At 57.8% G+C, this 24,214-nt stretch overlaps 1 protein-coding gene across 1 annotated transcript; it reads right to left on the bottom strand.

Moving 5' to 3' along the window:
• Positions 1-39: 39 nt before the first annotated feature.
• On the bottom strand, positions 40-22,172 carry IKBKE (inhibitor of kappa light polypeptide gene enhancer in B-cells, kinase epsilon). Its single transcript, XM_012727011.1, has 22 exons — positions 22,015-22,172; positions 21,448-21,530; positions 19,933-20,085; positions 18,845-18,985; positions 18,383-18,512; positions 17,071-17,252; positions 16,478-16,638; positions 15,421-15,531; positions 15,008-15,187; positions 13,969-14,165; positions 13,216-13,280; positions 13,055-13,146; positions 12,864-12,950; positions 8,993-9,062; positions 8,776-8,888; positions 7,028-7,104; positions 4,731-4,770; positions 4,102-4,203; positions 3,043-3,139; positions 2,330-2,442; positions 2,037-2,108; positions 40-601 (listed from the first exon to the last, which is right to left on the bottom strand). The coding sequence occupies exons 3-22, from the start codon at positions 20,017-20,019 to the stop codon at positions 568-570; spliced, it is 2,151 nt and encodes a 716-aa protein (XP_012582465.1). The 5' UTR covers positions 20,020-20,085; positions 21,448-21,530; positions 22,015-22,172; the 3' UTR covers positions 40-567.
• Positions 22,173-24,214: the final 2,042 nt, after the last annotated feature.

Below are 24,214 nucleotides of genomic sequence, written 5' to 3'. Positions count from 1 at the left end.
AAGAAGGCCACACTCATTTCTTGAAGGCACAGGCCTTTTATTATCTCCTCAGAGCTCAGGACTTTCCAGAGCTGGCTGAGTATCCAGACCTGATGGTGTCCTGGGTGGGGGAAGGCACTGGCTGCTGGTCTCCACTTGCCCTCACCCAGACTCAGCCAGATCCAGAGGGGGAAACACCTAGAGGGCTCTGATCCAGCACCCTAGGGAAACCAGAAGTGGCTTCTTTTCTGTCCCTGAGATTCCAGGAAACTGGAGTGGTGGCTGGAAGGGCCGAACGGAGACTCTTGCACCGCCTGGCCGGTTGTTCATCTGGGCTGGCCAGGCCCGGGAAGGAGCTCTGAGTCCAGGCAGGTGTCCTGACAGGGCAGGCCCGGCCTGTTCTGCTGTGCCACTCGCTGTGGAAAGGCAGTGGCAGGTAATGCTGACGACGTGTCCCAGCGTCGGCCAGGAGGGAGGTAGGTTGATGAGATGGGAACAGATGGCACCTCGTGCTAGCCTACATGTCGGCTGGAGAAGAGTGTTTGAACAACTCTAATGCTTCAGTCTGTCTCCTGCAACCCTCGGAGCTCAGGCGTCGGGGGCTGGCGGACCCCTACTTAACCTGCAGCAAAGTGGACAGGTTAGCGTCACCTCTGCAGACTGCCGGCCATACCCCAGTGCCCAAGGCCATCAGCCCCAGAGCTCCAGGTCCTCAAGTCCTCAGCTCTTTCCTGACAGCATCCATCTCTTGACAAGAACTCTCTGGACCTCATCCCTGATGGCATATTCAAATCACCTGGGGGGTTACACCGATCCCCAACCCTGGAACCCCGCTTCTCTGGGGTGATTCCTCCTGAAACTCTCCTTGTGAATCACATGCAGCTTTGGTGCAGGAGAAGGGCGAAGGAACCCAAACTGGTTTGTTTGGCTTTTTGGCTCTAGCACTGAATAAGGAAGTGAAAAATCACTAAAATAAAGTTTTGAACTATCTGTAAATAGACTATATATCACAGCAAGGAAAATTTATGTCAGCACTAAAATTAGAACTTCCTGCCCACGGGGCCTGTTTTGGAAAATCTTTCCAAGGGGCCATCAAATCTCCTCTGTGCAATATTTCAAGGGCGGATTCTCCCCTTGCTGGAGCCTGTGTGGCAAAGATGACTCCTTAACCCGAGGGCCTGGTAAGCTCCGGGGACAAACTGAGCGCTTCCCTCCCCGCTCCCCAGCTCTGGTGACCCTGGCACATCAAGAAAGGCAGAGCCAGGGAGGGAGGCAGAGAGTGACCCAGGCTGGTGACCTCTGGGAGCACCGACACTGGGGGGCCCTTCCCTCTCAGCACCTTCCTTCCCCTGCACACCAAACCTCGTCCTCCTCAGTCCCAGTCACCACCAGGAGACAGGGACCATCATTCCCCCTTCAGAGGGGCAAGACGAGAGCCTCAGGGCTGAACGAGTCTCCCAGGGCTGTGCGGCTGTAGGCAGGAATGAGGACTGGACTCTGCTAGCTCTTGCTCCCAAACAGGGTGCTCACAGGCTCAGGGGTGCCGGGGAGGACACAGGAGTCCACACTCCGTGCTTGTGTCTGCGTGAGCCTGGTGGAGCGCTGACCCTGCAGGCGAGGGCTGTCCCTTATTCTGACATCATGTTGCATCGTTTTTGGTGTCAACATGAGCTTGAGGGATGCTCGGAGGCAGGTTGGCTGCCTTTCAGATGCGGCACCCGGTTAGGTGAGGGAGGACCTGCTGTTCCTCTCCAACCTTGTGCACTTTACTGGACTCTGCACTCCTCCAGCACGAGATCCAGAGCGGCCCACACGCCGGGGCAGGGGGTGTGGCTGGGTGATGAGCTGTAGGCCGGGCCTGCAGAGGGGACCTGAACATCGCCTTGGGCAGCGGACCCGAGGCCTGCACGGTGGCTTCCTGGTGTCCCAGTGTCTGACCCACGGTCCCGGAGGCTAACGCGGAAGTTGCGCCTAGTGAGCACGGCCGCTCCGCACAGCGGCAGCACAGCTACGCACCCGAGGCCGGGCAGCGTGAAGCCCAGCCCGGAGCCCCTCACCTTTCGATGATGCGGTTGTTGTCCTGGAGGTCAAAGGCCAGCACCTTCATCCCCTCGCAGAGCTCCTGCATGCTGTCCAGGGCAGAGGCAGGAGAGATGCCTGTGGCTAAGGCCCAGTCACGCCGCTGGCCCCTTCCCTGGCGGCCTCCCCTCCTCTACACCCCCCCCGTGAAGCCTGAGCTGCTGCCCCCCAGACCTGCATGGGAAACCCGCTGGGCCCTAATCTCAGCCTCAGGCTCTCTCTCCAAGCCCTCCAGCCACTCTTCAGCCCCCACCCGCTCTCTGGCACTCACTGCAGAATCAGGTCCTCTGCTTCAGGGACCGGATCAGCAGCTGCAGTGGGGGGCGAGGCCTGAGCACCCTTTGTTCTGTCCTGAAGGAGCTGGTGAGACAGCAGGTCCAGGATCTGAAGGGAAGCCCAGCTTAGTCAGAGGGTGAGCAGGCTGGGGTGCGGGAGAAGGGCCACTAAGGCCCCAGCCTGCACCCTGGAGGCACAGCCCTCCTCCCCACCCTGGGGGCGTAGTGGGCACCCTCGCTCGCGTGGGCTTGGATTGAATGACCAGATCCTTCTCCTCTGTGTCTGACCACATCTCTCCCGACAGGCAAGCCAGGAGCTGCAGACAGGGAGTGGGGCATATGGGGGGAGGGGGGACCCCACAGGGAGCAGAAGCGCCTGCCTGTCCCTGCCAGCCTCGCAGCTGCCTCTATGGGGGGGTCTTCACAGAGAGTTGCTCGGAAGGCCAAGGGGAGCTTGAGTCGCCTCTCTCTGGAGCAGCCGGGGCCTCTGAGGCTCTACCAGGAGGGCCCAGCGGGGCCCTTCAGCCTGAGAGCACCAGGAAGCACTTTCTAATTTTGGGGTACATTTGTAGCCAGAGATACCCCGACCAACCCACACCAAGGCGCCTAGACCCGGTCCCTGTCTTCCAGAGATAGGGGAGTAGCCCGAGTGACCTGAGGCGTGGGGGTCAGCGCCTCTTGCCACCCAAGGGCCCCTGAAGATCCCGACCTTGCTGAGGCTCTCCTGGGCTTCCTGGGCTTCCGTGGTGCAGGCGGCCACAGAGCAGCCGACCAGACGAAGGTGGTTCCTGACCTCGTGCGCCAGGCTCGAGAGAGCAGACGGTGGGTCAGGCTCCCGCGCCCTGCCTGGGCCCACCCACTCCCTCCAGTCCATGCAGAGAGGCAGAGGCAGACACAGGAACTCTCAGGGTGGTGGGGAGCTCTCCAGGTGACGGGGCCTGAGCCCCACTCCCATTCTCACCCAGGGCTGCCTCTGCCCTCCTGTTGCACTCCTCCCTCATCTATCCCAGGGGGCTTCGCTTGGGAGCTCACAGGGGTCTGCTCAGAAGCACTTGGCAGGGAGGTGGGGGCTGGGCTGTCTGAGCTGGTTACCATCAGCCCCGAACTGCCCCTGCTCCCATTTCCACAGCAAGCCAAGGTCAAGACTCCTAGGAATCCTCTTCTTTAAGTGGGGGCTATGGGAGGGGGATGCTGGGTCTCAGCTCATGACCAGCCTTCAGCTCATATGTGCCTCAAGGGTGTAGCCACCACGCCAGGTCAAATGTCCAGCAGGCAGGGAGGAGGGGCTGGCCGGAGAAGGGGGACCCCCAACTTCTGCAGTGGACAGTGCTAGAGCCGGTTCCACTAGAGGGGCCCTGGCTGCCCTTGCTTCTGGCCACGTGGAAGCCCAAGTGCCTGTGTGCCTCAGAAGGGGCTTCCCAACACCAGCACCAGGGAACGTGGGAAGAATCTGGGCCTCAGAGGCAACCCACCTACACCATCCTGGAGCTGTGTGTCACGAAACAGATATGTCTGTGAGCCTCAGTTTGCTCAGCAGTGAATGGGGTGAGAGCATCTACGCACAGTGGCGACTGTGGGATACATCAAAGGACGCACAGGGAGCGCTCTATGACTGCCTCCACCCCCCACCAAACTGCTGCTTCTCTGCCTTCATTCCTTTAGCACCAAGGCTCTCCCTGGGGTTCTGCCGGCCCAGGACTCCTGCAGGCCAGGAGGGCCAGGCCTAGCCAGGGTCTCCAGCAAGTCCAGGAGGGAGGGCCCCTTGTACCTCATCTGCTTGCCATGCGTGGCCAGTGCTGTCTGGTACCTCTGCACACACTCCTCCTGGAACACCTGCAGCAGCCTCTTGGCTAAATGACTAAAATTCACCCTGAGAAGACAAGGAAACCGAGGCACAGAGATAAGCAGCCAGGCCCACCTGAGTACAAGCCTAGCACCACCGGGTCCCCACCACCTCACTCCAGACACCCAGCCCCAGGCCCACGGAGGGGGAGCCAAGATGACGGGAGAGCTCAGGCCAGCCCCTTTGGGAGGGGAGAAGGGGCTATGGGGCTTGCTTGCCGGTAGAAAGGGTGAGTCTCCAAATAAGCATGAAGGACAATGTCTGAGTGTCCAGGAGAGGGGAAGCCCAGAGGGAAGCTGCAGCAGGGTCAGAGCAGGAAGTGGCAAGTGGCGATCATGAGGACAATTAGTGGAAAAGAACTGCAAATAATGTTGTTCACACTAGGAGCGAACCCAGTTACATCAAGCCTGCCTCTAGAAATCTCTTGACTCAGCCCCACAAAAATGCTCTGGGCCCAGATAACCTGTCTGAGATGCTTGCCGGCTGTCCCTTCCCACCAGGCCCGGGCGCCCGGGCCGCCCCTCCTGCTCATTCAAAGCCGGGCGACTACTTACTTGTCCAGCTTGTGAATCTGCTCCTCGTTGTAACCAAGCCCTGGTGGAAACAGAGAGCAACCATGTCTCCCGACCAGTCAGGACACCACGATGACAGCTCAGCACCCCAGACTGGGCATTTTGGGAGGGGGAAGGCCTGCACAACTGAGGTCTGGTCAGGCTGGGGCCATGCTGCAGGGCTGGGACGTGCAAACCGGTCCTGGGGAGGGGCGAGGGCTTGTGCTGGGGCGGTGGCAGAGCAGACTGGTCAGGAAGGAGGAGGCTCCATCAGCCTGGCCCCTCCCAGATGCTGCAGTGGGGCTGTCCCCTCAGCTTTAGGCAGAGCCAGACACCCAGCTCTTCTCAGCCCCACCTTCTCAGCAGGTCTGCTGCTCCCTCAGCCACTTCCTAAGGCCCAGGAAACTCTTTGATGGGGAAACACCTCCTCACTCTGGGACTCAGAGGAATGGCCTCTGGGCGGGGAATTCCCCAGGAGGAAACCACCCCAGGACAGGCGAGGTCCAGTCCACGGGGCTCTCCCCTGGGCTGGGCACTCGGCCCCCTGGGCACTCTGTCCCACTTGTGACCTGTGGCAGTCCCCCACCCCCACTAGTGAGGGCTGCAGGCACGTGACTTCATCCTCCCCACCCTCTTACATGGGAGGGTGATGTGAGGGGCCTGAGCCCTGGGAGCATTTCCCAGAATGGTGGCTTTCAGCACCCTTGACTTAGCAGGCAAGGGTTATTCTTCTGGTCCAGTAAAAATTTTAATTAATAAAGAATTAATAAAGGATGCTTCAAGAAAGGAGGGTAGTGAAACACAGCTGGGCCTACATTGCTCCTTGACCTTCCTGTGTCCTAGTTTCCCCCTCTGTGAAGTGGAGGTGGGGGGCTGGGGCAGGATGCCTAGACTTTCAGGAACATTCAATAAAGTAAGAACATGGGTGGAGGGTCGGTCCGGCACCCCAGATGCTCCAGAGAGCAGCAGTGATAGCATCCAGGTCCTAGCGGAGTAGAACCCCAGGTTCCCCCAAAGCCACAGCCAGGATGGGGCCTGGGGCAGATGGTCCCCTTGCTGAGCCCACTGGGTTCAAAGAGCAAGATTCTCAGTTTCTCCATGTCCTGTGTTACCCGGAGGCCTTGAAGATGCCGGAGGAAAACGGGCATCTCAGATCCCTGAGAAGCCCACTCGGGCGTCCCCAGGACGCCACCCCCAGCCCCATCCTCTCTGGCCCCTGATAGCCAAGCCTGGGCAAGCAGCCTCCCGGTGCTGAGCCTGAGAATGAGCCTCTCACCCAAGGGTCTTTGTGAGCCTACAGGTGCCCTGGTGTGACAGAGGGCCGAAGGTGAGTTTCAATCCATTCAGTTAACTTAATAATGGAAGGAATAGAAAGTGTTTTTCTCATTAAATGCAACTTTATTGTTTTGATGAAACTATACTTAATTTTTGCTAAAAAACTAGCTTCGGAACAGAGATGCACTGTCGGTGAAAATGCAACATTTTGCACAAAGCATGTGAAATATTTCTTTAGTAATTTTGTTTCTATTAAAAACTTGTGAGATGATCACTTGAATATATTGGGTTAAATAAAATATATCATTAAAATCGATTTTATCTCCTTCTACGTTTTAAATTGGGATTCTAGAAAGTGTAAAAATTACCTATATGGCTGTTGTTATATTTCAGTTAGACAATCTCTAGCTTAAGATAATCCATGGAACCAAAGGGAATTTAGCAACCAAGCTCAAGACCTTTGGTTTGCACATCAGGAGAAGCTCAGGGCAAGGGTGGAGAGAGAGAGGGTCTTCCTGGTATATGCAAGCCCCGCCTCAGTGCCCACTCGGGCTTCCCCAGGAGGCCCCATCCTCTCTGGCCCCTGATGGCCACGCCTGAGCAAGCAGCCTCCCCGTGCTGAGCCTGTGAATGAGCCTCCACGCCAAGTGTCTTTGTGAAGAGTCCTCCCCAAATCCTCCCTTCGCTAGAAAACCTGGCTGCCTTAGCACTCCAAAGATGTGATGGATACAGAGACACCCCAGAATTATAATGTGCCCTGCCTGGTGAGGGCCACCTTTTCTGTGGCACCCAGCTCCAGCCCTCTAGGGCCACCACCAGGTCGTCTAAGCCTCTCAAGTAGCCATAAGCAGAGCTGTGAAGGCTCGTGTCCCTCTAGGTCTGAGGCAGCTGGTGGGCACCTGGCTTCACCCCGCTTCCCACCCCCAAATAGTGGGCCTCTAGCAGCAGCAGGAGTGTCAAGGAACAAGGTATGGCTGGCGGGAAGGAGGGGAGAGCAAGGAGGTAGTCCGCCCGCCCACGCTCACCTGGCCTCATCCTCGACTTCTTGAACTGCTTGTAGATGAGCTGCATCTTGTCCACACAGCACTGGATTTGCTGGATGCTGCGGACGGGCGGCAGGGACCAGGTGATGGAGGAATAGAAAACACAGGGTGAGAGGTGAGGGGGTGGGGCGGTGGGGAGGAGTGGGAAGAGCTGTTTTCTCATGGAAACTCAGTGCCACAGTTTTGGGGGGCAGTCGGAGTGGGGGTGAATCACTTGTCTTATTCGAGGCATCTTGGGGGCAGCCGGCCAGCTCTGTTTCATGTTCTCGTCCTCCCTCTCCTGCATTCTCTCTCTCAGTCAGAGGTGAGATAAGCCAAGAGCCAAGTCTGACAGGCACCAGGAAAGTAGGCTACACAAGGCCTGAGAATGGGACCGGGAAGGACCCTTGACCCCGGAACACAAGTCTCGGGGGAGGGGCAGCAGCAGAAATCTCTCTGGAGCAGGAAGGCAGGAGAGGATTTCTCAGGGACCTTTTCCAGCCTGGGGGTAAGTCATTATTGTTTCTTTCTTTCCCCTTTTAGGTCAGATACAAACATTTTGTTTGAAATCTTGTGGAAGATCCTCACCCTCAAGACTATTTAGTGCCACTTTTCCCCCACCGAGCTCAACCCTGGAGCTGGACCCTGGGCAGAGCCCACACTCGTCCCAGAGACCTCTAGGGCACCTGAGATGGCAGTCTTTATCCAAAAGGTAGAGGGCAGGTGTGTTCCAGGCTCAGAACTGGCTTCTGACTTGTGAGAGGTGACTCGGTGTACATACATTCATGTGGAACAGTCCTAGTGGCAAATACACTCATTCTTCTGAGACCCTCCACCCACGGGGGGACAGACTACACAGAGCCCCATGTCAGGTTACGTCAGGTCCTGCGGCCGAAGCAGCTCAGAAAAACCCTGTTGTTCTCAGGGTCCAGAGCTCTGCTGAGGGGCAGCTGCAGCCCCCCAAGACCCCAGGATCCCTAGTGGGAGTGGGGCAGGCCAGGAGGCCTCGGGGCCCACAATCAGCTCCTCTTCTGTCCTCTGTCACCAGGTGACTGTGACTCAGGGAAAGGGCCTGCCCTAGAGCTTCCTGTCCGTGAAGCGCCTGGTAGTGGAAATGTCACTGCTTTTAGGATTAACTGAGATGCTATAAATAGGAAGCGCTGTCTGAGGGCCTGACCCAGGATAACGGGTCAGAAAAAAAGGGAACTAAATCATCCAAGACTATTGCCTCCACTGAGATTCCCAATTCATTCTAGACTCCCAGCTGAGGGCAGGACCCCAGATTGTTTTCTCCCGCCTGTCCCAGGCGAGGATCTTGCACTTTTCTGGATCACCTGCCTCCACCATTGCTCCACAGCCCACACTCTGACAAAAGCTTCTTCAATGGGCCCTCAGGACCCCCCTCGTGGTGCAACGGGTTAAAGCACAGCACTATGAAGCTCTCTGCAGCCACTGCAGCACAAGTTAGATCCCCAGCCTGAGAGCTGACCCACAGGGCACAGCAGACCTCTCCTGTCCCACCTACTGCTCCCCTCAGCAGTGTACTTCGTTGATCTGCCTGTTCTGCTCTCCACTCTGTCTCTGGTGAATCCTCTTACCCTCTGCACCTCTGGCCTGTATCCCAGTTCTTGTATGCATAAATAAATAAGTCTTTAAATACACACACACACATATATAAACCAAAACAAAAGGCCCTGGCCCTCTCCAGGTGAGCCCGCCTCCACCCTGCCCAGAAGGAAAATCCCACAGACCTTCTGTCCTCATGTACCTGGTCCCTGCTCTCTGCCAGCTCAGTGCTCAGAGTGCTCAGTTTCATCTGGGTCTCCGTGATGTTGCAGGAACATCTGGAGAGGACCCCTGCCAGCTGCAGGGCATAAAGGTAGGTGCCCACATGGCCTCAGCTCCGGGCTCTGGGCTCCGTCACCACGCTCGAGGGGCCCCAGCCCATCCCCCCCCAGCATCACTCACAGTCCGCAGTCTGGACCTCAGCTCCCAGGTCTTCTTCAGCTCCTGCGTCTCAGGCACCCCAGCCACGCTGCTGAACCAGGAGGGGACAGAGAAGGATACATGGGGTGAGGGGGCAGAGGGGCCGGAGGCACATGCTGGCATCTCCAGGTACTGGGTTTGGGGTGTCTGGGGCAGACAGACCAACTTGAAGAGGCCCCTGTTTAGGAAAGCAGTGGCATCACACTGCAAAGATTCAGGACTGAGGTGGGCTACAGCAATTCAAATCCAAGAGAATCCAGGAGTCAGTGATACAAGGGAGCCATGGATATTTCTTACTTGGAAACTGCTTAACTGAAGCAAAAGAAGAAATCCTTTGTAGTAGAAATTGTACTTGGCGATAAGCTCTAGCTTACCGACAAGGGAAAGGTGCATTTTACGGCTACTAGCCAACGAGGTGGCCAGACTCGGAAGGTTGGTGCCAGGCTGCCCGATGTGAGCACAGACTTAGGCCCCCAAAGAATAAGGAAGGAGGACTCTCCTGCTGGGCAAATGCAACCTAGGCCAGAGCAGAGGGTCTGGCTGTGTGCCCCCAGCGCTGGGTGGGCAGGAAGAGTGCCCAGCGGCAGCTATGATGCATCTAGACAAAAATGTTTAAACTTGAATCCACCCAGCTTAAAGCTTGGTAGGAAAGAACAGGCCAAACGGAGCCCAGAAGGCAAAGGAGGGCGTGGTCCCCACCCCAAGGGGGCGGGCGGGGAGGCAGTCTGTTTAGATTCGAACAGATTAAGACACAGGACCAGATAAAAATTAGGGTCTCGCACTGGGCCCTGGTTTGGATGAAACCAGCTGAAAGAGAAAATGTGGAGGCTAATTAGAGAAATTTTAATATGGGTGGGTCCTCTGGGAGCTAAACATGGATTGAAACATATGAAACAGGAGAGCTTATTAGCTGAGCAGAGCAGAGTATAAACTGGCCAGTCTGGGAAAATTCTCCCGTTCTCACACGCACGTGCATGCACGTACACACGGCGGAACGCCACACTTAGGCGTTTTCATGTCATTTTGGCTTACTTGTATTTCTTCCATTTTCTACCATTAGCAAATACTGTCTCAACAACAATAACAATGAGGGATAAAGACTCCTGTGTGTTTGGGCTTGGGAATGGAAGCCAGGGCGAGGGGGGAGGGAGTTAAGAATGAAGTGGCAGGGACATGCCTGCTTTGCCCAGCTGTGAGGCCCCCAAGCCTAGCAGGGCACAAGCGTTCTGTTGGGCACAGGAGGGTCAGCCACGCCGCCTGGCCGGGGAGTGGGCTGCGGGCCTTCATGCTGGTCCTAGTGGCCCACACTGGCCATCTGCATGGCCCTGGGCTAGTCACATCAGCTCTTCAAGACTCACTCTCTTCATCTATATAATGGGCAGACATCTCCTTCCTCCCTAATTAGGTTTCAGGGGGATCACGCAGGACCTCGGAGATAAAGGATTTGACCAATAGAACATATTTCTATGGACTTGCTTTTTTGGTGTTTGGGTGAGCACTGGGATTCTCCAAGTCAGTCCCAGCAGACTGAGCTAGGAAGATCAAGGACCTTCCAGATGCTGCCAAGGGAGCCTTGAAGGGCCCAGGACAGGAGGAGAGCGCAATGGGACAGGTGACTAGTCTGGCCAGTGGTGGACACTTTGTCCTGGGTACTTGGATTCCTGTAGCATGAAATCTGGCTCATTAAAATATGTCAGGGTAGGGCCCTCCTTGGTGGCTCAATGGGTTGAAGCACACAGTGCTACAAAGCTAGCAGCAGCCGCTTCAGTGTGAGTTCAGTCCCCTGCCCGGGAGGTGACCCACATGGGGCAGCAGGCTTCTCCTGTCTTGCCCGCTACTCCCCTCAGCAGTGTACTTTGTCGATCTGCCTGTCCTGCTCCCCACTCTGTCTCTGGTGAGTCCTCTCACCACCAACAATGCTTGCCTGTACCCCTAGTTCTGTATACATAAATAAATAAATAAATAAAAAATTCACAGGGTACATATACACAATGGAATACTACTCAGAAGTCAAAAAAGATGAACTCATGACATTTGTAGCAACATGAATGGAGCTGGAAGGGATCATGCTTAGTGAACTAAGCCAGAAAGGAAAAGAAAAATACCAGATGGCTTCACTCATAGCAGGAGTATAAGGGATGAAGGGGAAAAAAAGTAATTGTAATAAAGTAAAAACTAAAATCAACAAACAATTATAACTCAGAGACATTCTACGGGCGGACAGCAAAAAAGGATCAAAACAGGGGTGGGAAAAGCACATGGGACTGTGGTGATGGCACCATAGTGGGTAAACTGGTGATGGGAAGTCCAGGGGTGCCTCAGAGAGGCCTTGGGAACAGAATTAGAGACACAACAACCAGTAGGCACCAGGGCTCCAGCCCGGGGCCGGCCTGTCCTCCATGTGTTCCAGGCCAAGGTGCAGGTGAACCCCAAATGTTCTTTCCTGCTCAAAAACCTACAACAGGCCCTACTGGTCATTTTATTTGGGGTCTAACCTGCCAGGTGTACCTTCCATGAGCTCTACATGCTCTCCCTCCTAGCCCCTCCCCCACCTGGCCCCCTCTCAGCTCAGCCTGGGACAAATCCCATCAGCACCCACAAGCCCCAGGCAGGACTCCCTTATGTCTCTCTGCACAGGATCTTCCAACCGAGGTATTCCCTATCTTTTGACTATAACAGCCTCACCTCTTCCAGGAAGACCTCGGTGATAGCCTCTCCCCTCTCTAGTCTCCTTTGTAACCCTCCTGTCACTGCATATGCCTGGGAAAGGCTGTCTCCTCCCAGAGAGCCTCTTCCTGTGTCCCAGACAGAGCTCTGTTCTGGGAGCTTCTGGGCAGGGCTGCTGACTTGACACCCCCTCATACCTGTTGTCATTTAAGGGGGGCTTGGCCATTGCCCAGCACCCCCATCCTGTCACCTGGAAGACGTTCCTCTTCCTTTCCACCCCATCTGCCCCACTGCCAGCGATGTGCTGACCAGCTCCAGGAGGAAGCAGCTGCAAGCGAGTCACCCACCTGGGAAGCTCTAGCACCTTCCTGAAGATGAGGCCTGGAGCATCAGGGAGGGTGTTGGGGGTGGGTTGGGGACGTCAGGGTTGGGGGTGTCAGGGGTAGAGTGGGGTGTCAGAGTTGGGGGTGTCAGGGGTAGAGTGGGGTGTCAGGGTCAGGGGCGTCAGGGAGTGTGTTGGGTAGGTTGGAGTGGGGTGCTGGGGGGTCATCAAGGGTGGGGCATCAGGGACGGACGTCTTTGCTCCTCTGTCACCACACATCTCTGACTGCCATCAGCTTTTCTGAGCCGAAGCCCCCACCTTTCCTGGACCACAATTCATGTCTTGCAACATAGGGGGGCCAGACATTTCAATAGTGCTCGGGCCAGTGGGGTCTTGCCGGATTCTCATCTCCACGCCTGCCAGCCTGGTTTCCTCCTTTCCATTCTCCCTTTTTTGACCCATGACCATCATTAGCCTTGAGTCAGGTGTTCGGGGCACAGAATTGCCAGGATGCCTAGCAGGGATTCCTAGGGCCACACAGAGGGCAGTCTGAGACCCAGAGGAAGCTGAGGAAGGAGCGTGGGGGACAGGGCGCCAGATCCAAGGGAGGCACAGGGTGAGCCTTCTCCTGGGGCCCCACAGGGAGGGGTCTACAAGGACAGAGGCCCCTTCCTGGGCTGGAAGGCTGCCCTGGTGCCTGCGAGGTGAGGGGTGACAGGGGCTGGGGAGGCCACAGGGGAGTCGTGAGGGGCAGGTAGTGGGAGCTCCAGGATGGGCAGCTGGGGAATTGTTGGACATTTTAGGGTGAGGCCAAGGGGGCAGGGCCACCCGCCGACTGTGCCTCTCATCAGGTAGGATACCCACCTCTCGGTGCCCAGGCTGCTGCTGAGGAAGAGGAGGGCCATCCGCGTGACCTCCAGCGACCGCCGGCACGTGGCCTGGAGCATCTCCCTGCCCGGAAAGCCAGAGTGAGCAGAGCTGCCTCTCCCGGGATGACCGCGCGCGCGGGGCGGCCCCTGCCTGGGCGGCCTCTTGCCGGGCTGCGGGGTACTCACACGAACCAGTACAGCCCCCGAAGCATGAGCTCCTGCCCGGCCAGCAGGGTCTGTGCCAGCTGCAGGGCTCGGTAGCCAGCGCCCAGCACGCTCTGAAACAGGGGTGTGGTCAGACTCCACAGGCCCCCCACTGGGCCCCCCACCCCGAGGGCCAGGCTCACCTTGGCGGTGCTGTAATCTGCCTGCACGTCCACTTTGGGGACGAACTTGGGAAGGTCCAGAGCAGCTGTGGACAAAGACCCTGTCTGAGGGAGGGTCAGCTCCCTGGATGAACTCGGAGCTCATCTTTCCTTATTCCCAGTTCACATTCACCTCTCACTGCCTATTTCTCATCTTAAACTTCCCAATAGGCCTAAAGAGCCACCCCCCACCCAAGCCTAAAAGTGGCTTTTCCACAATTTCAGGCCCCCACTGCCCCCTTGTGTCCACTCTGGAGAACTACAGTCTTGAGCCCAATGTCCTTCAACAGTTTAAAAATGGTCTAAAAACATCCTATGTCTAGAAATTTCCATGTTAATTTTCCTTCCCCATCTTGGGGTCCCCAAGATAGAATTGGCATTATTCAAATTAGAAGGAGTGATATTTCCTCCAAAACTTGGAGGACAAAGTTCAGGATCCCTGGCCATGTTTCCCTTTAGTATCTGGGGCTCCTCCTTCCTCCAGGTAACTCTCTGCCGCCTCCCACCAATCAGAGACTGGAGATCAAGCCAACTCCAGTTCCCTCTGCTCAGTGAAACCTCGTTCACAGCTCAGCGGATGCCCCAGAGAGGGGCACATACAGAATTAGGGCCCAGGTCTGTCTTCTGCCCTCTGTGGGCCCAAAGAACACCCACAAAGAAAGTCAGCCACCCAGCCTGCCTCCTGAAGGGGGGACATGGGGAGGAGAAAAGACCCAGCCGTGGGTCCCTACTCACGGTCTTTGAAGGCCAGCCCTTTGGGGGCCTCACTGGCCACGCTGAACAGGGTCAGGGGGCTGCTTGCTGTCGTGTGGGCGATCTGCTGTGCTGAGAGTTTGGGTTCAAGGATACAGAGGTGGCCTTCAAACAAGTACTCCTGGTGCTGGGGGGCCACGTTCGTCTGCTTGTAGACGGCCTCCAGAAAGATGGATATCCTAGAGGAGCCGGGGTGGAGGGAAGAAAGCAAGAGTCAGAAGGCAGGGCTGAGCTCAGAGTGACTGAGCCCAGCAGAGACAGCTCCTCCCTTCAGCAGGGATGGGGGAGGGTTTTCTCCTATCAGGGTGGAGAGACTAAAGGTGGGGCTCACGTTTATTGGGGCTCACATTTAAACAGGATGGAGATGGACAAGGAACATGATTCAGTCCCCGAGGCCAGCCTCTGCTTTCATCTCTCTTCCTTTCACACCCCTGTTAAAATTACTTGGTTTGGCCCTTCCTGGTGGCGCAGCGGGTTAGAGTGCAGCTCTGCAAGCTAGCGGCAGCCACTTCAGCATGAGTTCGATCCCTGGTCCAGGAGCTGACCCACATGGTGTGGCAGACCTCTCCTGTCCCGCCCCCTGCTCCCCTCAGCAGTGTTCTTCGTCAGTCTGCCTGTTCTGCTCCCCACTCTGTCTCTGGTGAATCCTCTCACCGCCCCTGTACCTCTGGCCTGCACCCCAGTACTGTATGAATAAACAAAAATTGAAATCTTTAAAAAAATTACTTGGTTCTATACAATCTCTGGAAATTGAGGGTTCTAGGTACAGTAAGTTTGGGAAAGCACTGCTAACACGTGCGTGTGCAAACACACACATGTACCCACACACCCTCAGGAGATTGACAATGCACATTAGTGTAGAGATTACTAGAATCTCTGATGTCTAGTTTAAACTTAGTAGAACTAGTATTTTTCCAATCGAAGAAGGATCTAGAAACTGCCACATCTGAACACCCCAGGGAACACTCCTAGCACGTGCCCTCCGCCGGGAGAAGACCGCCCGCTGTTCGTGCCCACGTACGTGTTGTGGGTATGGATGTAGACGTGGTGCAGGACCGCCTGGGGCAGGGAGAAGACGTGGACGACCACGCGCTGCAGGATGTCGCTGGTCTCTGCAAAGAACTGGTCGAAGCCCCAGCACTTGGCCTGCTCCACCTCCAGGATGTTGGCCAGGATGGGCACCAGCTGGCTCTGCAGGCCCCTGCCCTCCCAGGACATGGGGGCTGTCAGAGGCCGCGGAGGACACGGGAGACCTATGAATGCCTGAGCAGTGCGGTGGCGGCTGGGGTGGGCAGTAGGAGCGCAAGCACTGAGAAAAGCTGAACCCAGAGAGAATAGGGGCTGTTCAGGGGGAGGGGGGTGACAGGACTGGCCTTGAAGCTCGGCAGAGACCCATCCCCAGCCTGCTGGGGCGGCCCTCGCTATCCCACTCACAACGACAGCCGGCAGGTGATGGGGAAGGTGTAGCTCCACTCCAGGGGCCCGTTCTCCCGCCGCTGAGAGCCGGCGATGGCCCCAGCTGGCTTCTCTGAGGTGATCCGGAACCTGGGGGTGCAGGGCCAGGTCAGCGGGACCCCGGGCTGTCCGCTTCTGGGGATGGCAAACTCAGGGCAGGTTCAAGTCACCCAGCCTGAAAATGGAACTTGAGTCCTGGCCCTCAGCCAGCGGCCTCCCTGCTGTGCCCTGGGCACCCCCAAGCTCTCCACACCTGTTAGACCCACAGCCCAGCCTGCCCCCATGCTTCTGCCCATGCCACATTGGGCTTGAACCCCCCTGACCCCGCCACTATTCTAGTGAAGGCTGCATGTATAGACAGTGCTTATTTGCCCTGTCACCCCTTAACCCCATCCTGCAAAGTCCAGCCTTCACTAGCAGCCCTGTGCACATGGCTCCTTCTCATCCCCTAACCCAATCAGGCTTCCCCCGGCCTCTGAAAGGCAAATGCTCCCACTTAGCAAGATTTGCTAGGTTATTTTTTGAGTATTACTATTTGTTTGTATGAAACACATTTTGATTGTCCTCAGACCCTGGAAATAATCTAACAAAATCACATCAACTAGAAACATCTCCCCCTTGTTGCTAGTGGGGAGAGCTGTGTGGGCACCCCCAAGCTGAGGGAGAGGCAGGGCTCCCCAAGTCGGCTTTGCCTTGGGTGTGTGCTCAGCAGGGCGGCTCATCCCAAGCAGGAGAGGACCTTGGGCCTCAGGCTGGGTCCCGCCCACCTTGGCCCCTGGCAGGCGCCTCCCCTCTGGACAGTCTACTTTGGAGCCTCAGTCTACTTTTGGAGTCTACTTTGGAGGGGAGCAGCAAGTGGGCTAAAGGGCCAAAGGGAAGCCCTTTATGATGAGGGGTGAGCGTCTGTCTCCCCAGCCGGGGCAGGGCTTAGCGGCCTCTGGTTGGATTGACTGAGAGCCAAGGACCCAAGCAGTGACCCCAGGAGGTCGGAGGCAGAGGGACACAGCGGGGCCGTCCCCACCCCGGGTCACCGTACATGATCTCCTTGTTGCGCCGTGGTCCCCCAAAGGGGACGAAGGGTAGGCTGCCCGTGGCAGCATGGTACAGGGTCACCCCGATGCTCCAGAGGTCCACCGTCACCCCAAACACCTTCTGCTGGGGCTTGCGAAGCACCGCCCTCTCGTACATGTCAGGGTGCTGCCAGAGAGAAGCAGAGAGCAGACGTGGAGGGAGGCGGGCGGCGAGGGCCAGGCCCTTCCAGCGCCTGCTGGTGGGAACAGAATCATCAGAACCCACGGCCTCAGGCCTCAGGCCTCAGAACGGTACAAGGTGGCCCAGCCAGGGCATTCCGGGGGGAGGGGGCGGTGGCCTCTGCGTGAGAGAAACTCAGGAGTTACCTGCCTGAAGGCCTGTGCAGAGGGGGGCCTGGGCAGAGAGATCTGGGCAGTGGGGCTCTGGGAGGGGGCTGGGAGGGGGCCGAGCAGGAAGTAGCATCTCCCTTCCCGTGTGGAGGTGACATATACCCTGCTGGTAAGGGGGGCTCTGAGGGAGGCACCAAGGAGGCGCAGCCAGTGGCAGGGGCTTCAGGGGAGACCTTAGTCTGGGCAGCCGTCCCCCACGCCCTCTCACCAGGTACTCCTCCGTCCCGTAGACGGAGACAAACTTCTCCTCGTCGTCCAGCTCCCGGGCAGCGCCGAAGTCGGTGAGCTTGTAGATGCTCTGGCCCTGCTCCCCCCGCAGCCGCATGATGTTGCCTGGCTTGATGTCGCGGTGCACGACGCCGTTCTCCCGCAGGTGGTTCATGCCGGCCACTGGGACAGAGGGGCTGCTGGGCCGCGCCGGGGGACGCTGGCCCTGGGTCCCGGGGGCTCCCCCAGGCTGAAGGGCCACAGGAGGGCCACGGCGAGTGGGGGGTGTGTCCCAAAGACATGGGGTGTTGGGGTTTCACTAAGATCCTCTAAGAAACCAAGAGCGTCGGTGGGCCCCCTTCTACGTCCCCCCTCTTATTATTTTAAAATATTTATTTATGCATATAAGAGCTGGGGTGCAGGTCAGATGTGGGGGGGGGTGAGAGGATTCATCAGAGACAGAGGGGGAGCAGAACAGGTGGGTTGACTGAAACACACTGCTGAGGGGAGCAGCAGGTGACACAGGAGAGGTCTGCTGAGCCCTATGGGTCAGCTCCCTGGCGGGGGATTGAACTCGTGCTGCAAACAGCTTCACAGTGCTGAGACTTAGCCCATTGCACCACCAGAGAGGCCTCATTATTTTATTTTTTTAAATGCTGGTAGCATATCCCTAACACACATGCCCTCCGTCCTGTGACCCCCCCCACCCCACCCCCTATTACCCATCTCTAAGCGCAGAGCTCAGGGGCCCCGAGCCTGGGATCCACACAGCTGTGCGGCTGTCACTCCCTTGTAGGACTTGGTCAAGTTCCCAGGCAGAGCGCTGCCCTCCCCAGGGGGAAGCCCCTCAACCCCCAGTTTCTGCTTCCTTCTGACTATGGCCCGGTTGGGTGGCCTCCATGAGCGTCCTCATGTGGCCGGTTTGTGTCACATAGTGTCCTCTGGTCCACCTACGTTATGCAAGCCTCACATTCCCCTGGAAGGCTGCCCGCCTAGACACGCCTGTCCATCCCGTCACCTCTTTCGACACTTGTGCTCATCTTATCGTGACCGGAATAACTCTGTGTTGTGCTAGTGGCCTGTGACAGCCGGTGGCCAGTTTGCTTTGAACTTTACTTTTAAACTGGACTTTAAGCTGCTGGTTAGAGGGACTCAGACACTTGGCTGCTGCCCACTGGGCGCACCCCAGCTGTGGGGACCAGGAGTCTTGGGCTCTGCGCATGTGCTGTTTGGACGCTTTCAGGAATGCCGCAGCCGCCGGGACTCTCTGGGCGCTGGGTCCCAGGTGGGGCAGGGGGCAGGGAGGGGCTCACCCACACAGCGCAGCACCACCAGGAACTCCTCCTCCGGCAGCCCAAAGGCATTCTCGGGGCTCTCCAGGACGCTCAGCAGGCTTCCGCCCGAGCAGTACTCCATCACCAGCACCTTCTGCCGGCTGCCCCCCTGGGGTGGGCAGAGGGAGGTTTAGAGGAAGGTACTTCTCCGCCTCTGCTACTGATATAGCAGCTTTTTCAAGAGGAGGTGGCTCAGCCTAGAGCCCCCCTTTGCTAGGTCCAGCTTCTCGTCAAGCCCTTCCCTCCTTGGCCTCACACTGATCCACCCACAAGGTTACCACGGAGCCTTCTTTGATTAGGCCCCCACCCTCACTCCTCAGCCACAGTTGTGTGCCCCCAGTGTCTACACAGCTGGCTGCCCAGTCTCTGTTCCAGGGACCCCACTCCCTGTCTGGGGGGGTCAAGGAGGAGGCCCCAGGCTGGCATCAGGCCCAGACCCACCGTCTCCTCCACGGCGAACAGCTTGACGATGTTCTGGTGGTTCAACTTCCGCAGGACATCAAATTCCCTCACCTGCACCTCTCGGGGGCGCAGGTAGCTGGCAGCATTGAAGACCTTCACAGCAACCAGCTCCCCAGACTTCTGCCATAGGGGTGACTGGTGTCAGTTGCGCCCTGCCCTTGGGAGATTCCCCCTCTGGAGCCTCCATTCAGCTCAAGAGGGTTCAAGTGCAGGGGTCCCACCCCAGTTCCATCACCTCCTCAGTGGGTGCACGTGGTGCCCCGGGAGGCAACAGGGGGCAGGCCCACCTGGCTGGCTGTCACCTTAGACCATGACAGCGTGGCAGCTAATACTCCCTGGTATCAGCAGCAAGGCCGGGACTGGCACCTGTTTTACCTGGTTTCAGTTATTAAGAGTGGGATGAGGGCCCTCCCTGGTGGTGCAACAGGTTAAAGCGCATCACTGTGGGACTGTCTGCAGCCACTGCAGCACAAGTTCGATCCCCGGCCAGGGAGGTGACCCACAAGGGCACAGCAGACCTCTCCTGTCCCGCCCCCTGCTCCCCTCAGCAGTGTATTTCAGTAGATTTGCCTGTTCTGCTCCCCACTCTGTCTCTGGTGAATCCTCTCACGCCCCTGCACCTCTGGAATATACTCCAGCTCTTACATGCATAAATGAATAAATCTTAAAAAAAAAAAAAAAGGAGTGAGGTGGCTTGGGATGGTGCATATACTTCACTGCTGTCCTGCAGCAAGGCCAGGAAATCTGACAGTCTGGCCTGTCACCTCCACTACTCCCAGGTCTGCTGTTATTTCCCTGGAGCTCTGCTTTGTCTGCTGGTCTCTTCCGCTCCAGACCCATCACCTCAAGGAGGCGACAAGCATCACCTCAAGGAGCCTCGTTGACTCTACCCACCTATGCTCAAACTCATAGCACTTCCGCCACCCCCCAAACCTGCACCCCAAACTCCAGAGGCTTCTGCCAGCCACATGCCACCCCTGCTGCCCACTGGGAGCTGACTGGGCCAAGCACTTCCTGGGCCTGGGGGCCTGGGCAGCCGGGCAGGCCTGGCCGGGGCTGTGCCCTACCTTGTTGCGGGCCTTGTACACACTGGCAGTGGCCCCCTGCCCCAGCAGGTCATCTGTGTGCCACAGGTAGTTCACCGTGCTCTGCATCTCCTGCCCCGGCCAGCCAGCAGCCTTCCACCTCGAAGAAGAACACACTGGGGTCCAGGATACATCCTGGTGCCCAAGAACCCCATGAGGCACTCCAGGGGACTGTCCCAGAGGAAAGGGGGCAGGGAAGTGTGAAGCACAAAGAGGTAAAGTAACTTCCCCCCCCAAAGCACTTAACCCACTCCCAGCCCCTGAGCTACCACAGCTTATTCCACTCGGTGCCATTTCCCACCCGCCAACCCCCACCCCTTCCAGAAACAGGCCATTCTTCAGAAACAAACCTCTTTCTCTGTCACTTCACCCAGACACTAAGAACTCTGGGGTTTGGGCATCCAGGCCTGGGATTGTCCCAGGAAGCAGAAATAGTGCTTGGAGGAAGAGCCCCGAGTCAACAGCGTCACCCACACCACTGCAAATCTCCAGGATTGCAACACGAGCTGAAGCCCCTCCCCACACACCCGCCCAAGCACTGCTTCCTGCTGCTGGCGGGCTGACAGCTGTTGCCCCAACAGCTGCATGGGTGTGTGGTGTGTGTGTGTGTGTGTGTGTGTGTAGGGGTGGGGTGGCAGGAGATCAAATCCAAGGGCTCAGGAGCTCTAGGAGCATGTGAAATCCCCACAGCCCGCCATCATCCTCTCCAGAGATTTGTTGCTTAAAGCAACGGCTCCAGAAAGCACAGCCTCAGAAGTCACACCCCGGGGATGAGGCTAAGGCCAGCCAGCGTGATGGGTGGCTGGGGGGAGGCCAGGAGACTGGCTACTGCCCCTGAACACTCTCCAGTCAGGCTGGGCACCAGTGCTCCTTCGTCTCCCAACACCCCCACAGTTCTCAGACCCAGAGTGAGGGTTGCTGAGCCTCCTGCGTGCCTTCTCTCTCCAACACATGTATTTTTTAATGCAGATCTTAAGGATGTCAACTCCTTGAGCCAGAGGCAACCTCAAGAGATGGATTTCCAGTTTTAGAAAGTGTTTGCGTTTTATAGACGTGCCAGGGCCTTGACAGACTCCCTGAGGAGGACACACCAGCGCAGAGTAAGTAGGCTGGCTTCCCCCACTGAGGAGGGGTCAGCCTCGGGGCTTGGGGGTGTAGAGGAGCCTGGAGGGATGGTGACACTGAGCAAAACACCCTGGAATTGAGGCCAGAGGTCAGGTCCTTTGTCACCTTCATTTTCTTCCCTGGACTGGTCCCCAGCTGACTGCCAGAGGTGAAGGCCAGGCAGTGGGCAGCAAGGCCAAGGCACAGCTTGGACAGGCCGTCCTGGGCGCCTCAACTTCCCAGCAGGATGGCACATCTGGGCAGGCTGCCTCTGGGAGTGCTGACCAGCTGGTGCTCCTTCACAACTGGCAGAATGAGGCTGCACAAGGGAACCGGGACCAGCCGGCATCCTCCCCCCCTGCCCTCCTGGGGCTGCAGCCCAAGTGAACTCACCGGCTCTAAGCAGCTGGATCAGGCGCAGCCTCTGCCGTCCCGAGTGTGCTCTACTCTCAGTCTAAGCAGGTCCAGGAGCCGAGCTGCACCGGAAAGAGGAGGGCGGATGAGAGACACCCCTCAGCTCTGTCTGAGTCTCAGCCTCCATCAAAGGCCACTGGCCCCAGCCCTTTAACCCTTTCCTGTTTATCACCCTCCCCCACAGCCTGGGGGTTTCCAGCCCAATCCTCCAGCTGCTCCATGCTTCCCTCGCCGCTCCTGCCTCTGGGACTCAGCCAGGGAGTCCCGGAGGGTTGAAGGGGTCCCAGCAGCCAGCCAGGAGAAAAGCACCTAGGAGGAGCTGGAGGCCAGTGTTGGGTGGCAGTCAGGAAGGGCAGCTCTCCTCCATCACCCTGCTGCCCCAGCAGCAGCAGAGACACAGGGGGAGACGCGGGTCTCGGAGATCCGCTGCCCCACGCCGGCACCCCAGCCCGGAGCGCGGGCCTAGACAGTGGGGGGAGGGGAAGGGGGCGGAGTGGGGGAATGGCGGGGCGGCGATCCCTCCCTGCCGGCGGGCTCGGCACTCACACCGCATCTCCACCGCGGGGATGCGGGCTCGAGGGCTGGAGGGCCACCCCGGGGCCTCAGGGCTCTCTGTGGCTCGTGGGCAGAACCCATGACATCCTGGCGGCCGAGGGGCGCGGGGACTGGAAGGCTGCGTGGACGGAGCAGCCGCGCCACCTGGCCAGCGGCGACCGGCAGCTCCCAGCTTCCCGGCGACACTCCGCTCTCGGGACCTCTCACTTCCTGCTCGCTACTTTCTCTCTCTTAAAGAGACAGAGGCGGGCGGATGCGCTCAGATTCCAGGTAGAGGCCACAGGGCCCGAGTCTGCCCACAGAGGCTGGGGCCTCCTCGCTGAAGGGGGGGAGGGGGAAGGGGGGCACAAGCCACTGTGTTGGCATCTCCCCAGTTCACTGCCGCAGGGATACTCAGGGTTGCCCCATCTACAGAGCAGGTCGGGCAAGTTACACCCGAGTGGGTGGGGCCCGCACCCAGGAGTCCTGGGGAGGTCCAGGATCTTGGCCCCACAGCTTTAAGGAGAAGTGGGTCTGACTCATCTTCCCAGGGAGTCCCCGGGGCCCAGAGCCAGCACTGCAGCCAAATGGGCCTTCCTGGGCGGTCTGGAGCACAGACCCCTCCCAAGCTCCCCATCCAAGGCTCCGTCCGGCATAACAACATGTACCCCCTTGGTTGTGTGGATGAGGAATTTGGAAATGCCTGAGAAACTGGGCAGGGGTGCAGAAACAGGCTGGGGTGCAGGCGTTGGGCAGTGGATCTCCAAGCACCCCCCCCCACACACACACACACACCTCCCTGTGTCTGCTGCTGCTGGGGCTGAGCAATACCGAGCTGCAGGGTGAGAGAGGAAAGCTGCCCTTCGGCGCCCGAGTCTGACAGGCCTTGAGGACCACACGCCTGATCATTTCACACAGTCTTCAAGACTGCTGGGTTGTCAGCTTCAAAGTAGGACTCAAAGTCTCCAATCAATTCCCCAGGAGGCTGAAGAGGCCTGTCTGGCTTGGGTCAGCGCCATGGTGGCCATTGGATAAGAAATGGTTAAAACCAGGAAATTCCATGTTTCTAGAGAATGTTGAGGGACTTTCCCAGGGCCACACCTGGTGGTTTCCTCTGCCAGTTCCGTCTCCAGCCCAGTGACACCAGCTTGTGAGCCCAGCCCAAGACACGCTGTTCTGCTGGAGGTGGTTGCGGGCCGTCTACACCAGGGGCGCTGCAGCGCGGGAGTGTGCTGACTACTAGCTCTCAGCAGGCCCAGGGAGACCTAGTGCTTCCCTCTTCTTCCAGGGTTCCCACAGGCCTGGAAACTTAGAACTGCACGCCCTCGGCTCCCTCATTGGGTGGGGCCTTGAGAGTTCCCATCTAAACCCTTTAATTGCTGTGCAACCCCCTTCCTCCTGCCCACCGACAGTGAGATTCCCGCAGACAGGTGCTGACCGCGCTGCAGCTGGGGCCCTGGGCCGCTGTCATGAGCACAGCGCCCCCTGCTGGCCCACAGAGGACACGCAATTAGGGTGAGAAATGGGTCATGTTGTTTAAGCAATAGAACCTAGTTCACTCTTAAATGTCCACCCACTTTCCCGGAAGAACCCGTCAGTTCCCATCAACACCCCTCATTTGCTCTCTCCAGCAAGCACAATCTCTTTCCCAGAGTGTGTGTCTAGCATCTGCTCCAAAGCAGGTACTATGCAGATTCCAAGGGGGACCGTCTTGCAACACCCAGTGTTCCGGGTTGGGGACACCTGGTGAATGCTCTGAGATATTATATGGGTCACCAGGCAATGTGGGCAAGAGGGGGTTGTTGAAAGCAAGGACGCTGCACCAGACTTTGGAGGGAGGCTGTTTAGAAGAGGTGAGGGGACTGGAGGTAAAGCACCCCAGGCTGTGGGAAGAGCACTCTGAGTAAAGTGTGGTTTGTTAGGTGGATGGCTCAGGCCAGAGAGGCCAGAAACTAGCGGACAGGGGGTGGGCTGGGGAGTGTGTGGTGACAGATGAGGGTTTACTGGGCAGCCTCTGTGAGGTCAGGTCTTGAACAAAGAAATGTCTGTCTTCCTTTGGCTTTAAAAAAAAGATTTATTTATTATAGTTTATTTTCACCTCTTTTTTGTGCCTTTTTCCATCTCAATTGTAATCCCCATAGGTTTCCCATCACTGAGTCCCCGTGCGCCATCACCACAGTCCTGTGCACCCCCCTCCCCTTTGACCGCATTT

The sequence above is a fragment of the Condylura cristata genome, unplaced genomic scaffold (genome assembly GCF_000260355.1).
Source record: "Condylura cristata isolate star-nosed mole 26May11 unplaced genomic scaffold, ConCri1.0 scaffold00018, whole genome shotgun sequence".
Classification (NCBI taxonomy): Eukaryota; Metazoa; Chordata; class Mammalia; order Eulipotyphla; family Talpidae; genus Condylura; species Condylura cristata.
The sequence above is the reverse complement of the archived record's forward strand: the minus strand, read 5'-3'. Positions and strand labels throughout refer to the sequence as shown.

Excerpts from the sequence above, each read along its gene's own strand:
- IKBKE (XM_012727011.1), bottom strand. The coding sequence starts at position 20,019 with ATGCAGAGCACGGTGAACTACCTGTGGCACACAGATGACCTGCTGGGG. Across the intron at positions 2,109-2,329 it reads GCAGAGGACCTGATTCTGCA|CATGCAGGAGCTCTGCGAGG; the intron begins GTGAGTGCCAGA and ends TGCCCTGGACAG. Across the intron at positions 602-2,036 it reads AACAACCGCATCATCGAAAG|GTTAAGTAGGGGTCCGCCAG; the intron begins GTGAGGGGCTCC and ends ACTTTGCTGCAG.